Raw genomic sequence first — 14,852 nt, 5'->3', positions numbered from 1 at the left:
AGAATTCAATGGGGGGTGTGAGAGAATTCCATGGGGTGTCTGAGAGTCATGGAACGCAGAATTCCGTGAAGCCAAAAGCGGCTTCTTTGGAACTGTTTGGCAGCTTCACTAGTAGTTTTTTTTTAAGGTGAAGTTGCGCTGTTTTTGAAAGTGTTTGGCAAAATAACTTCATCAATAGCTTATGAGAGAAAGAGAGCTAGGATAAACTACTATTTTCAGTTTCATCTCAACTTTTATAAGAGAAAAAAAAACAGTTTTACATGTGAAGTTGTTTTGAAAATGAGGGTTTGGTAAAACAAAAAAAAATCACACTGTGCCAAACAGGCCCTATAAAGGGGACAAACGGGAGTGTCCTGGCTGGATTACTACTGCTCTTGCCAACTGCCGGGTCCAATCCAAATGAAGAAGACCCTAAACAAGTTATGGCCGGCGCTCGCGGAGAGCAAACTCGCCGTCGCGCTGCTCGCCGGCCTCTTTGTCGCGGCGGTGATCTTTCTCTCCGTGCCGACGCAGTTCGCAGTCCGGGGCACAAACGGTGAGCCGGTCTTATACGAATTATACGTGCCAAACTTACGGTTTCGTTCTCACTCACGGTCACGGACTTGTTCTGCGTTATCGTCGAAGCTAGCTCTCTTGCGGGGCTCGTCGGGAGACGGCGGTGCAGGTTCGCCGGCGCCGGGGGAGGAGACGAGTGGTCATGAACTGCCACCGCTAGGTGAGCTACCTTGCAGTCCAGTCGAGTTCATCATGCATGACACCGCACACAAGTGTCGTTATTCGTTTCTTCCGAATTCACCATTCTAAAGATCGATCGCCATCGCTGGCAAATTTTTGCTGAACATTTTGCAGCCAATAGAACAGCAGAACCTCCGGTATTCACAGAGCAGACCCAGAAAAAGAATGCCACGAGTTCTCCGAAAAAAATCACTGGTTCATTCTTCATATGCGCGTCTCCCCTGAAAGTTCAGATTCCTAGGCATTATTACAGCTAAATTTCTCAGCTTTCTGTATTCTCCGTTTGCAGGTGAAGAAATTGCACCGGCGACAGCGACGGCGACGGCGACCTCTGTTGCGCCTGTGCATCCTCCTCTGGAGCCGATCTGCGACCTCTCCGACCGGCGCTACGACGGCTGCGAGATGTGGGGCGACGCGCGCACGGCGAGTGGCGCCGACAAGTCGGTGGTCTACTTCATCCCGCCGCCGCAGCAGCTCGCTACCGCGGCGGCGGCCACCTGGAGCATCCGCTCTCAGTCCCGCAAGATCGTCGGCGTCCGTGAGGTGATCGTCCGGTCCCTGGACGCGTCCAGCCTCCACGAGGCGCCCGGCTGCACGGTGCGCCGGGACGTGCCGGCCGTGGTGTTCGCGCTCGGCGGCCTCACGTCCAACTACTGGCACGCCTTCAGCGACGTGCTGGTGCCGCTCTTCACGACGGCGCGGGCCTTCGGGGGCGACGTCGACCTCCTCGCCACCGGCGCCGGTGGCCAGGCCTGGTTCCTCGGCAAGTACGACCGCGTCCTCCGCGCGCTCTCGCGGTACGACGTGGTCGACCTCGACGCCGACGGTGACGTCGTGCGGTGCTACCACCACGTCGTCGTCGGCCTCCGCGGCCACCGCGACTTCGACATCGACGCGGCGCGCGCCCCGAACGGGTACGACATGCTCGCCTTCCGCGAGTTCGTCCGTGCCGCCTACTCCCTGCCGCCGCCGCCCGCCGCAGCGCTACCGTGCAAATCTGGCGGCGGCGGAACGAGGCCGCGGCTCATGCTCGTCCTCCGGGGACGCACGCGGCGGTTCGTGAACGAGGGCGCGATCGTGGACGCGATCGAGCGCGCGGGCTTCGAGGTGGCGCGCATGGATGAGACGGCGTCCTGGGGAAGCGTGGGCGCGGTGGCGCGCGAGGTGGACGCGTGCGACGTGCTCGTGGGCGCGCACGGCGCCGGGCTGACCAACATGGTGTTCCTGCGCGCGGGCGCCGTGGTGGTGCAGGTGATCCCGTGGGGGAAGATGGAGCCCTACGGGGAAGGGTTCTTCGGCGCCCCGGCGGCGCACATGGGGCTCCGGCACGTCGCCTACAGCATCGCCGCCGAGGAGAGCACGCTGTACGAGAGGTACGGCAAGGACCACCCGGTGATGGCCGACCCCGACGTGTTCTACAGGAACGGCAGCAACGCCAAGTTCTACTGGTGGGAGCAGAGCATCCGGCTCAACACCACCAGGTTCGCGCCGACGCTGCAGATGGTGAAGCGGATGCTGCGAGAGTGACCCCCTGTTACATACTCCTCAACTCTTAATGCACTAACCACACTGTACACGCATCATTATATCTGCAGTTTTGCATCCAAAACATGTTGTACTCTGTTTGAAACGTGGGAACTTTTTTTGTTACTATGTTTTTCCTATATGAAAACTGAAATGATTCATGTGAAATTTCTCTGTATCTCTTTAGAAAATGTGTATGGACATTATTCTCTACTACAATTGTTCAGATAAGTTTTGGAGTAACCAAATGAGCTAGTGTGAGCGAGAAAGGTTCAATTTGAAGTTTGTGGTGCCCAAAATTGACAGCGTACCAGCATTAACTAGAAGTAGTTTGCTGATACGGTTTGCTTGATGGTTGCACCACTGTTAGGAATCTTTGAGGGGGTGTTTGGTTGAGGTTGTTAAAATTTAACAGGTATTGTAGCATTTTTGTTTTATTTAACAATTAGTGTGGACTAATTAAACTCAAAAGATTCGTCTCGCAAATTACTCTCTAGCTATGTTTTTAGTTTCGTAAATAGTTTATATTTAGTACTTCATGCATATGTCCAAACATTTGATATGACGGGTGGTAAACTTTAACTCGTGAAACTGGTCGTTTGGTGTACTTGGCTCAGGTAAGGATCACCACTGCCATCGCTATCATAGCTGGTGGAGCTCATATGTATAATGACAGATGCTTGCAAGGCAGGAAGAGCCAAGGGTATTAGCATTAGGGTTTGAATTCTTCATTTCCAATTTTCCATTAAGGTGCATGCCAAACAATTAAGCAAATGGAGGTACAATACAATTGATGGTTTTCATGGAGGTGACAGCAAACTGGAAGGTCACGATAACTTCCAATTGTTGCGTCCTTGGTTCTAACTAACAGCTGCAGCAAGGATGCATGTGGAAAGGACGTGATCGTCGGAAAGAAGAGAGTTGATGAAAACTGGAAACTTGTAGATGAATATTTTATTATTCTTGTCTGTTAAGAATAATCTCGTAGGGTAGTAATTTTATGCTTGTTATCGTGCACTTTGCAAGCGCACTATAGTTCACGGATATCGCGTGGAAAAAATATCAATATTGTTTGGGTTAGATGAAGATAATTTTTCAGATTGAGATAGGCTAAGACCTTAGTTAGTTTTGAGCTTCTGCGAACCTGATAGATTGGCATGCTGGCCTTGGGTATTGCGAGTTAGGTCGAGACTCGAGACTGTTCAACATGTGGAAGAGAGGAGAGAGCAGAATATATACAAAACAACTTGGATAGAAGAGAGGAAGACCGAGAGAAGAAAATTAGTCCCTTTTTTCTTGTGAATGAAGGACAAACTATGTATGCATAACAAATTAATCACCATGGACCTATAATTTGTGAGATATTGCATCGATTATTAGAAAAAATCTATGACTTCTCTGTTCGGCTATTGTCATATCTCTTATTATATGATTATGACTGTAATTGTTGATGCTAAGTTTACAAGTGAATTATTTATCACTGTTGTAATCTTCTAAAGGCTCTACATAAGACTGTCACATATTAACAATTTATACAAAATGATAATTTCTATTACGAAATTAAGACCATAATAATTACAAAAGTAGGCAAGATTGTAGTTCTATGCTTTGTCTACGCAATGGTCTCTCTTTGCGCTTGGGGACGATCTAAGGCCAATGTCTTCCATCTCCCGACGAAAATTTTTCCACACACCATTCATTTAGGTGGTCACTGTCTTTTAGCCTTTTAGCCGAACTGGCTTCTTGGCTTTATTGAACTTGAACGAATTATCACTGATCTGAAATTAGGCAGTGAAATTGGCTGACACGGCAGTAACGCCAAACAATGGAAAATCCTGGAGTTCGAGGAGATTGCGTGTTGTGTGCTGAGATTAAGACATATTGTTAGGTAAAAGCTCATAACTTGACTGGGACCCACTTTGGCATGGGATTTTGAAACACAATGCAAATATTCACATACACACAATATTAACCTATAAGCACTAGAAGCAGTGTTGATGCATTTCTTTGTTTACTTTGGATGGTCATATCTATATATCTAATATTAACCAGATGCATGCTCCTACTAGTTCAGTGCCCAAACACGGTTCAGAGTCTAATGCTAAAACGAATTGGAACATAGACATGCTCAACGATCACTATCTAAAACTCCCTTATCATACAAGTTAGATTAGATTTTCAGACAAGTTGAAATATGTGATGTGATTACTAAATAAATCTTCAGGCCACAAGTCGTCCAGGTAACCTCACAACAACTTGAACATAAGTTACAACGCAGAATGTATGTTTGCTAGTCATAACTCATGTTTAAAACTGCATCACTAATTTTCATCATTATTTTTCCTATAATTCTATATCTCTGGGGTTAATCTATTTTTATACATCCTAACCTATATCAAAATATTGATAAAATTTAATAATGAATCTTTCCACATAAGTTGTCATGTCTACTATCATCTCACATAATTTATAAGTTTAGAAGTGGACTTATATAAGGAGGGGAAATCCTAGTGAAATAGTAGGTTTGACTCTCCGTGGAAATGAACATTCTAGGATTTAACAGTTTTGTGATTTTGGTGATAAGCGACATTCTCATCGACAGCGAGGGACCTGTGGTTAGGGGCGAATCTACATGTTGTTACCGGGGTCAGATGACTTCAATGCTTTGAGGAAATTCCACTATCACACTGCTATTTCCATAAGAAAAGTGTCACATATAAGGCCTTGTTTAGTTCCAAAAAATTTTGCAAAATAGGAATAGTACTATTTTTGTTTGTATTTGATAAATATTATCCAATCATGGACTAACTAGACTCAAAAGATTCGTCTTATCAATTCCGACTAAACTGTGCAATTAGTTTTTATTTTCGTCTATATTTAATACTTCATGCATGCGTCTAAAGATTTGATGTGATGGGGAATCTAAAAATTTTTGCAAAATTTTTTAGAAACTAAACAAAGCCTAGTCATTATATGTTGACCCTGGTGGTTAAAATCTCTGACTTCGCCCCTGCCTGTGGTGACTTCATCAAACTCGATGATTTGTCGATCAGTCTTCGAAGATGCTCATAAGGGTAGAGTTTCTGTGCATGTGTTTGTAGAGATGAGTATGGTGACTTCATCGATCGTGAGGATTTGTCTGTCACGTCTTCAAAGATGCTCACAGAATATATTTTAGTAGTAAGTGACGTTCTGGTCGACAGCGAGGGGCCTATGGTGACTTCAATAATCTTAAGGATTTATCGTCCAATATTTAAACATACTCATAGGAGTAGGGTACATGTACATCTATTCGTAGGAGTGGGTACGGTGACTTCATGGATCTCGATGATTTATTGGTCCAATCTCCAAAGATAAGGGTTTATGTATGTGCATTCATAGCAGTGGTATTTGTGCGTTGTGTTGTGTAACTCTAAAAAAAGTAATCCTGATTCCTGACATGACGTCTTAGAGTTTTATTGAAGTAATTTAAATCCTTTTCTTATATTTCTTCAATTCACACAATCAGTAATATATGTGGCTTGGCACCGACGATTAAAATCCCATGGAATATTTAGTGCTCAGAATGATTTTCATCTTTATCAGAACTACTTCGTGCTCGGGAAATATTTATGGTGCTCAAAATGATCTGTTTTTCATCCAAACATTTTCCTTTATCGATTTTTGACCTTTGGTCGGAGCTCTTTTTTGTGCTTATAACATTTCCTGTTTTTAATCGGATCAATTTTTTGTTTTCTCAAAACATTTTTGGTGGACAGCACAAGTGCACAACAAAAAAAAATAATGATTTACTAGCCATCATACAAACAGAACGATCCAATCTAATACAACTCCCAAGTGTCGAGCTTCTAATACATGACTAATCCGAGAAGACCAAAACACAGCTCGAGAAACCCAAGTGTCGAGCTTCTGAGTTCTGCATCCTGGCACTGTACAGATCAAAATTTTCCCCACAACATCGTCTGGTCGGCTCCTCCAAAGCTTCGTCACCAATCACCACTACCCCCAGTTATTTGTTCTTTTTGTGCTTCATTTTTCCCGACCGATTAGCAGAAAGCGCAGCACTTGCACTCTTCCCTTGAAGCCCCTTGGTGATCTTCATGACACTGGACATGCCCTTGCGCGCAGACGCCTTGCGGTCCGACCTGCGGTTGAGAAGCTTCCGATCCATCGGCCAGTATGCAAAAGGTTCCATCTTGTCTTTCTTCTTCAGATCACCACTGGCCCTCTTGCTGGTGTACTCGTGGCCAGTGTAGGCCCATCCAGAGCTGGAAGTCTTCCTCTTCTTAACGGACTGGCTTCTGACAGAGCTCTTTCCATCAGCATCGTCGTCGTCACGAGAGACTTGCTTCTTTTTCCTCTTCTCCCGCTCTTCTCGCACGATTATACGGCCTTCAGTATCCACCTCAAACTCCTCATCGTCATCATCGGGTGCAGACCTCTTTTTACCTGCGGCTGATTTGAGAGCCAACCGCACCGTTTTCTGGTCAAGTAAATCTAGGGGATCGCCAGTTGAATGGTCAATGAACTTCTCCAATAGGTTCTTATCTCCTTGGCGCCTCCGGCTCAGCCTAGACAGGATAAACAAAACAATATTATTTCAGCTGCTAACCAGAACCTCACTGTATGCCAATATCACCTCACGTACCGAGTTGAAGCTTTTGATTCAGTACGAGATCGAGAAGTAACAGTGTGTCGGGTAGAAAAAGGACCATCTGACTCATCATCACTTCCAAAATCTGAAAACATTTGTGTGTGATTCCATCTACTTTGCCTGTAGGAAACATGGACAGACGGTCAAAAAATAGGAACACATTAATTTCCCCAAACCTAGAAGGCTATCAGTGGATTCTGTTTTTTCAGATGTGTATCATCAACAACATGACCATACACTTCCATCAACTGAATAAAGGATACCTTGTAGCTCCTGAGGCCATAGACATGGCATCCCCATCCTCAGAAGATTTTGTCTTCCGCATTTTTCGCTCATTAATCTGGCAAACATCACATGCACTCAATCATAAAGGATAAGATTGGAGAAAAATATGCCCCTCCCCCCCCCCCCCCCCCCCCCCCGGGAGCCCGTAAAGAGCAGCATAAAACAATGGACGTTACCTTCCTAATATTCGTGAGCAATTTCATATGCTCTTCAGGCATCACAGCTTTCACAGCATCTAAACCACATTTCTTCACAAGAATTTCTATGAGTGACTTGACCTGTTAATAGAATGTGGAGTTAATAGCAAGGTCCAAGAAAAGGATAACAATGCATACTCAAGATTTTTCTATCCATCCTGATAGGCTAATATAGAACAAGCCACTAGCAACAAACAAATATTATCACATCCACACATTTCTTTGAACTAATAAAGTGCCAGTAATTTAACGATGGTTATTTCACCAGACAAAAAAAATTGTGATATATAAAAAAAGAGCAACAGATACCTTAGCTTTAAAGGAATTCTTTGTATCACTTTGCGAGCTTAACAGGCCTTCAACAACTCCACTCAAGTGTTCATGCAGCATGTCGGCTTTAGATTTAGCCACTAAAGCTTTGACAAAACCTAAGTTCGCCTGACCACAATGCCGATGGAAGTGTAAAAGAGCTGATAAAATTATAAGATGGACGGAATGGTAAAGGTATAAGCTAGAATTCTGTTGTGCACTTTACTTTGACTATTTCTCGGTTGTTCCTTTGCATAAGCAAGAAAGTCTGAGGAAGGAGCTTGTAAGCGACTCCAATAAGCTCTGAGAATTCATAAGTCAACCGAGCCAACCCAGTTACAACGGCACTAATTGCATATGGCGTTTGACCAGCCACTATACCACCAGCAACCTAAACATAAAATCAGAAAAAGTTGAACCATATGATGAGTGTGTGGCTTATGTATAGGAATACAGCGTAGAACAGATCTCGTATTCAATTGCCAAACAATTAATTGCTATGAGCAAACACAAAACATGTCAGAATGGTAATGACAGAAGGTATAAGTACCATGCCAAAGAACTGGTGCAAGCCCTCCTTCCTCTCGTCATTTCCAGCATTTTCACATGCACGGGCAATTTCAATAAGCAAATCATAAGCTCTGTTTCTGGTTTTCTTGTTGGCCTGTCAATAAACATCAGCCAGACACTGTTAATCACATGAGTTTATTTGGTATGCCACAAATGTACTAGCAAAGCTGTCCTATCAGAATAAAGAAATAGTTTTTTTGAACGACCAATGTGAAGCTTTGCTAGTACATTTGTAAATATTTTATAAATTATACTGATAGATGTCCAAAAAGGTGAGAAACAAACTAATAACGTAAGTATTAAGTTTAGGTTCAAATTTCTGAAACATCATCCATTAAAATCTTCCCGACTCTACTGTTCTAAACATAAAAGGCAGGACTAAGCCTAACACTACGGTGAAGGAACATTTGAACACAAATATTGCACACCGAAGACATCATGCTGCCAGGCTGCCACACCAGGATGCTGGCAGGCTGCCAGCATCCTGGTTCAGAGAGCCATTCCTTGTTATAACTAATAACTGAGAAATCATCCAAAACCAAATGCAAACTTTAGATTACCTCCTTCAATGCAAGAAGTATTTCAGTGATGAATGAACTAATAACTTCTCTCTTTCTAACCGTAGATGAATCCTGCAGACAGAGACAAGTGTAGAGTTCTTGTTACTGCTCTCCCAGGTACAAATACACATTTGTCAACAACAAAAAGATATGGCCACCTCTTTTTACCAACCTTCAAAATGTAAACAATAAGGTGATATAAGCATTCGAGTCTGTAGCGTTTCGAGGGAAATTGACATGGCAACGATGAAATCATCAATTCCAACAAGACATCCAAATTCTTTTCAACAAATTCAGCATCCTGAAACAATTGACATTGATTAAATAAATGAAACATAACTTTTATTATGTGCAAAAATTTATATGAAGAACAAACTGAAAAACATTAACAGACCTTGAGCAGCATTGACAGGACCTTGTATGCTCTCTTTTGAATCAAAGAGTCACTGTCCTGGAAACGGAAAAATTGTGACGGACTGAACTTAGATTCGTGGTTACATGAAAAAGACAATCTTAACTTGCATTAAACCATATATGTACCTTAATTGCAGGTTTCACATAACTGAACAGCACATTGATAGACTTTGCAGCTAAACCAGGCATCAATGAAGCTGCAAAATCCAAAAGTAGAGCCCTGGAATCCAAATCAAGACTTATGATCAACATCAGAATTCGATTGAAATCTACAAATAACTAAGAAATCCAAGGGCATAAACTCATACAAACCTCTTCATGCTATTCTTGTTGGAATCAGCTTCAATTTCCATTGAACTATCATCCACAGGCTCTGCATTAACAGCCTTTGTAGCATCCAACAACTCTCTTATTGCATCAAGGAAGAATTTCCCAACAACGTTTTTGTCTGATATGGAAGCTATCTCACTTATAGCAGGCTACAGGTTCAATCAAGAGGGGGAAATATGCAAATTAAGTAACATAACTGAATTGAGGAATGAGGACTATAATTTAATTCAGACTCACACAATGAGAACTATAATTTCAATCCATAAAGTATGAGACTTCCTTTATTGTATAGATGACAATTTGGTTCCAAAAGCAATAGTTTCAACAATCAGCGCACAGAAATTAGAGTTTCACTGTCAAATTTCAAGTGACGTCATTGAGGAATGAGGATATGATGGAATTGTGAAGGGCTATAATCAACATCCCACCAAAGAAAAAATGTTCTTTAACATACCAACTCAAGAAGCCAAAACAAATAGTTCCCACAAAAATATAGAAGCTTAAAGTGTCTTTAGCTAGGAAAATGTATCTCTCAAGTCTCGATGACTCAACCACAGCAATATGATCAGAAATTCTTTTCAAAGAAGACATTAGATAATGTACCTGCAATAATCCAATAGCATCATTCGAAGACATCAAGAATATAGAACAAAGTACTTCCAGAAGCTTCGAAGAGAAAGCACGTATCGCTTTCAAGTTTTCCTCTGCCAGATTTTGAGTATAATGTTCCTTTGCTCTTCTTTCAGATTTGCTTATTTCATCCTCAGCGAGAATGTCTTCTTCCCTAGAAACTGACAGAGCTTCTTTGTTTTGTTTGATTAAAACCTACAAAGGACAAAAGACAAATATAGAAGACATTCAGAAGGGCAAACAATTTGTGCAACAGAAATGAGACCGTGAGAAACACCTGAATACTGGAGCAAACAACGCCACGCAAGTCAGGTTGGTTTTGGAGAGTGTCACATAAGACATCTTGTAAAGCTCTAAAATTGCTTGATGTGTCACAGGAGTAGTTGCAACAAGATGGTAACAAAGACCACAGAGAATACACATAACCTCCAGCTCTCTTGGCAGAGAAAAGTTTGTCATTCTTCAAAAGCTGCTCAGTTGATATATCCAAAACATAGTGAGAGTGCACACAGTAAGAGCTCAGTCCAAAATCAAGTCATTCTTGTAAAGCAGAGAATTTTCAAACAATACCAAATACCTTAGGAATGCTTTTCTCAATGGCTTTAACCATACCCAGAATATCTCTTAAGAAAAATTGTAAACTGGCACCAACAATGTGCTTCTCCATAATAGGGAGAATCCACGCATTTTCATCACATATTGACTGAATCTGGAGAATTTCAAGAACATTCTTTGGCCCCATTGCTGCAATCGCTGAACCAAGACATGCATCAAGCTGCAGAATGGAAGGAAGAGATTACTAGTCAAAGACCAAATAAATCATTGCAGTATGAAGGCCATGAAAGTGCACACTGCACAGCATTAACTGTCATCCATTCCCTTAGCAATATATTTTAACCAGAACAAGATAGCACTAGTGCACAATAGCCATGATTCATTGATTCCCTAAGCAACATTTTGACAAACCCCATATCCTTTAACAGCAAACATACTCCCTCCAGTCACAATAAGTCAAAATTTGGACAACAGGGCCATAGGGGCGATTTCCAAAACACGACTTTGAGTTATAAATTTTTGTAACATATTTATAGAACACAGGAAAATTATACTTTGTCAAACTATTTTCCAAGGCTTGTGTCATTTTCAAAAAGTCCAAGTAAATACATTAAAAGTAATCTACTCAAAGTTTGGTTGACTACACTTATTTGTTACTGGAGGAAGTATATATTCCTAGTTGGTAAGCTAACTAAGCAAGGAGGATTTAACTGTCTGTGTAGTTACAGGAAAAAGGTACCTGCTTCCGGAAGGAAAAGTCGTCATCTGACAAGTTTTGCATGTCTGCCAAGTTCCTGACTGCTTCCGGCAGTAGGTCAGCTGAAAACTCTCCTGTTTTTATATATAAATGTCATAGATCTCAGCTCAGTAACTCATGGCCCCTATTAATAACAAGTATGTAACTAGCAGAAGTAAAAGAAATAAAATAATCAAATTTTCATCCAAAAAAAAATGGACATAGCAAGTTAGCTTAATTTTACAAATATCGGAGGCCAAGAATAAAAACATGGTGCCTTTGTGTGTTGTGACCAGATAAGACTAGGAACTCCAAATCTCCAACACAGCTAAGCTATAGATAACGAAAATGATGATCTATTATCACCATCATAACAGAATCAATGACACATGATGCAGAATGAAATGCATTAACAAAATAGTATGGATGTGAGAGGACATGCTAAGGTACTGAAACACATACCTAACTTGTCAAATGCCACTGAAATTACATGAAATGATCTGTCCCAGACATCACTGTAGCGGAAATCTAGCAAGCCTTCTAGGATAGCACATATCTTCTCTATGATTGTGGGATCTGATTTCACCCCTTGATGTCTGGCCTTCATCTGAGCAACTCCCTGTGACACCAAGGTTTCATCAATGCAGTGATCTATTAAACCTTTAAAAGCCTCCACAGAAGAAAATCTCGCCTCTTCAAATTCACTTGATAATATATCTGACAAGCAATTAACAAGAAAAAGTTAGTTAATGAACATGGCAATCTATGTAAGCATCATCGACCAATTAAGAAATGCTAAGTTTATGAGAAGAACCAACCTCCAAGTGAAGTAAATATCAATGGAAGCTTTACAACACAAATGTCCCTGTTTTGCTTGTAAACTTTTTTAGTACCAACATGTAAAAGTCGTGCAATCGAAGCCATTTCATCTCCTGATTTCCTTTCTGAAGACACTGACAGCCCCAGCAAACACAGAAGATCCAATAACACATCCGATTTTAGCTGTAGTGTTGGACTCTCAGCAACAGCATGCAGAATGTCCAACAGACTCCTTGTCAAAATTGGTTGATGCAAATCTAACAGTGGTTTAAAATATTTCAAGATGGTATTGGAAGGCTTTGACGCCATAAGCGGAAGGCAGCATATCAAAGCATTCAAAATATACAGGACCTCCTTAGCCCCCTTGGGGCCTTCCTCTGCTGCACCTGTATTTACAGAACTAGATCCTCCAGCAAGCAGCAGAAACCGCTCAAAAGATCTTGTTATTGCTTCACTTGCTGGAACCAAAATTGGTTGCCTTTGAAAACTCAGGAGAACATCCCGCAAGCATGAATGAGATTGTTTCTGCACCTATAACCCACCAAAGTAAACCATGAATTACTGGCTTAATGTTAATGGACTACACATTTTGGGCACGACTCAACTTTTACAAAAGTCATGACATATGATTTCAAACTTCTCAGTGATGCTGAACGATACTTTACAGAAGTAGTAATTGACTCGCTGATTTGAGCCCCTAATCTGGCTAAATGAGAAACGGTTATACAATCAAGTTCCATACATTGGCACACTCAGTGAGGAGTATCATTAGTTAGTTTGAACGGGAACAAAATTTGAATGAAAGCAGCAGTTGGAGAGCGTCAGCTTTGTTCATACCTTTGGCCGGTGATCGGTACTGAGGCGCAGAATCACAGTGTATAAAGGCTCTACCGCCTCCCAGTTCGCCCTGTCCCCCGCAGATATCAAATGCGCGAGGCACCTCAGCCCCGCCCTGACGCCTGAATCGGGCATGGAAGGGAAATCGAGCACGCGCATCACGTCGTCGGCGACCTCACGGCCACGGGCGCGCACCACGGCGGCCGGGAGGGCAGGCAGCGCCGCGGAGAGGAAGGCGAGGAGCGCTCCGGCGACGTGGCGGTCGGCGCCTGCGGCCCCCGCGCGAGCAAGCGGGGCGAGCGCCGCGGCAGACGCGGCGAAGTAGGCTACGGGGGTGGCGGGTACTCCCTGGTCGCTAACGGCCTGCGCCATGGCGGCGGCGGTGGCGCAGAGGTGCTGGAAGTCCTCCCGCGGCGAGCCGCCGAGGCGCGCGAGGATTGCCGCGGCGAGGTCGCCCTCTCCGTCCAGCAAGGAGAGGTCGTCGTCGCCGGCAGTGAAGCGCGGGGTCTGTGGGAGCTCAGCCATGTCGACGTCGGCCATGGCGCGCGGGCGGGCGGGAGGTGTGGGAAGCCGCACGCGCCGGCCGAATGCACTGGGAGCACGGAAACTGAAGCTCTAGGGTTTTGAGGGAGATGATGGGCTCTCTGGCTACGTCGTTTTGTTTCGTTGGCGCGCGGTTAAGGGCTTTTAAGTGGGCTGGACCGAAGTAAGTCAGATGGATGGACCTGTCAGGCCTAGTGTTTGTGGGAGCTTTCTTTTTTTTCTTTTTAATTAGGGAAAAATCAATATTTTCTCTCTCGATTTTTGCGAAAGTCTGTTTTTTTTGTTTGAACTTCAAAACCAGGCAAACATCTTCCTCAACTTTTAAAACCATTTGCCTTACCTCCCTGGCCCGGTTATAAGTGGTTTCAAAGGTGGTTATGTCTTTTTTTTAATTTTGGCTAAATCTTTGAAAAATCATAGTAAATCAGAGAAAAATCGAAAAATGGGGAAATATAATTTTGTTAGATTCCACATGAGTAGATATATATAGTGAATATATAATATATTATACTTTAATATAAAATTTTTGTTGTAACTTTAGATCTATGCTTTTCTATAATTAAATGGAATAATTCATAACTTCATTTTCTATGATCTAATTGTGGTGAATTTTTTATGGTATTGTATGCTTAAACTTTAGTAAAAATTTTATACTCATTAGATCATGTATAGCTTAGTTATAGATTTTATTTAGATTTATGCGTGTATAACTTAGTTATAGATTTTATTTATTTCAGCCAAACATTCCTCTGATTTTTTGTTTGCTGTCCAGTATTCACTACTTTAGTAACAAAGCACTTATACATCTCATGAAGGGAGCTATATGGCGCCATGGTACAGGAAAACAACCAGCCAAAAGTAAGAATTGTTCCTCTTCCTCCTTAGCAAGGATTACCAGCATCCTCCCTCACGGTCACACAGAGTTTTGTGTCTGTGCAGCAGGGCTGAATGCCCAAAGCACATGGCATCGAGTGATCCAGAGCCGCCGCGTTACTGGCTTACTGCTGCTTCAAAATCCCAGACCACACGGCGAAATGGTCTGGGATGCAATGGGTGACGGGAGAGACTGTTGTACAGGGTAGGTGTAAAACGTGTTGCGGCCACCGCCGCTGTCATCATCTGTTCGCTTGGTGTGAGCAAGACGTGACTGAGGC

The 14,852-nt window shown here is 42.9% G+C and overlaps 2 protein-coding genes across 2 annotated transcripts; one reads left to right on the top strand and one right to left on the bottom strand.

Annotated features, from left to right (window-relative positions):
* On the top strand, positions 400-2,385 carry LOC8082693. The gene is made up of 3 exons (XM_021459615.1): positions 400-535; positions 850-872; positions 964-2,385. Exons 1-3 carry the CDS (start codon positions 400-402, stop codon positions 2,260-2,262), a joined length of 1,458 nt encoding a protein of 485 aa, XP_021315290.1. The 3' UTR covers positions 2,263-2,385.
* Positions 6,024-13,791, bottom strand: LOC8082692 (RRP12-like protein). Its single transcript, XM_021459643.1, has 19 exons — positions 13,156-13,791; positions 12,318-12,849; positions 11,962-12,216; positions 11,503-11,594; positions 10,786-10,983; positions 10,486-10,677; positions 10,182-10,403; positions 9,561-9,727; positions 9,375-9,468; positions 9,229-9,285; positions 9,007-9,135; positions 8,835-8,906; positions 8,255-8,368; positions 7,931-8,095; positions 7,705-7,833; positions 7,375-7,476; positions 7,177-7,253; positions 6,908-7,033; positions 6,024-6,830 (listed from the first exon to the last, which is right to left on the bottom strand). Exons 1-19 carry the CDS (start codon positions 13,693-13,695, stop codon positions 6,269-6,271), a joined length of 3,825 nt encoding a protein of 1,274 aa, XP_021315318.1. The 5' UTR covers positions 13,696-13,791; the 3' UTR covers positions 6,024-6,268.

The sequence above is a fragment of the Sorghum bicolor genome, chromosome 4 (genome assembly GCF_000003195.3).
Source record: "Sorghum bicolor cultivar BTx623 chromosome 4, Sorghum_bicolor_NCBIv3, whole genome shotgun sequence".
NCBI lineage: Eukaryota > Viridiplantae > Streptophyta > Magnoliopsida > Poales > Poaceae > Sorghum > Sorghum bicolor.
Note: the sequence above shows the minus strand (reverse complement) of the source record. Positions and strands in the feature narration are given on the sequence as shown.

Excerpts from the sequence above, each read along its gene's own strand:
- LOC8082692 (XM_021459643.1), bottom strand. The coding sequence starts at position 13,695 with ATGGCCGACGTCGACATGGCTGAGCTCCCACAGACCCCGCGCTTCACT. Across the intron at positions 10,404-10,485 it reads TTGTTTGCTCCAGTATTCAG|GTTTTAATCAAACAAAACAA; the intron begins GTGTTTCTCACG and ends TGTCCTTTGTAG. Across the intron at positions 7,834-7,930 it reads ACAACCGAGAAATAGTCAAA|GCGAACTTAGGTTTTGTCAA; the intron begins GTAAAGTGCACA and ends CATTGTGGTCAG.
- LOC8082693 (XM_021459615.1), top strand. The coding sequence starts at position 400 with ATGAAGAAGACCCTAAACAAGTTATGGCCGGCGCTCGCGGAGAGCAAA. Across the intron at positions 536-849 it reads CGCAGTCCGGGGCACAAACG|CCAATAGAACAGCAGAACCT; the intron begins GTGAGCCGGTCT and ends AACATTTTGCAG. Across the intron at positions 873-963 it reads ATAGAACAGCAGAACCTCCG|TTCAGATTCCTAGGCATTAT; the intron begins GTATTCACAGAG and ends CTCCCCTGAAAG.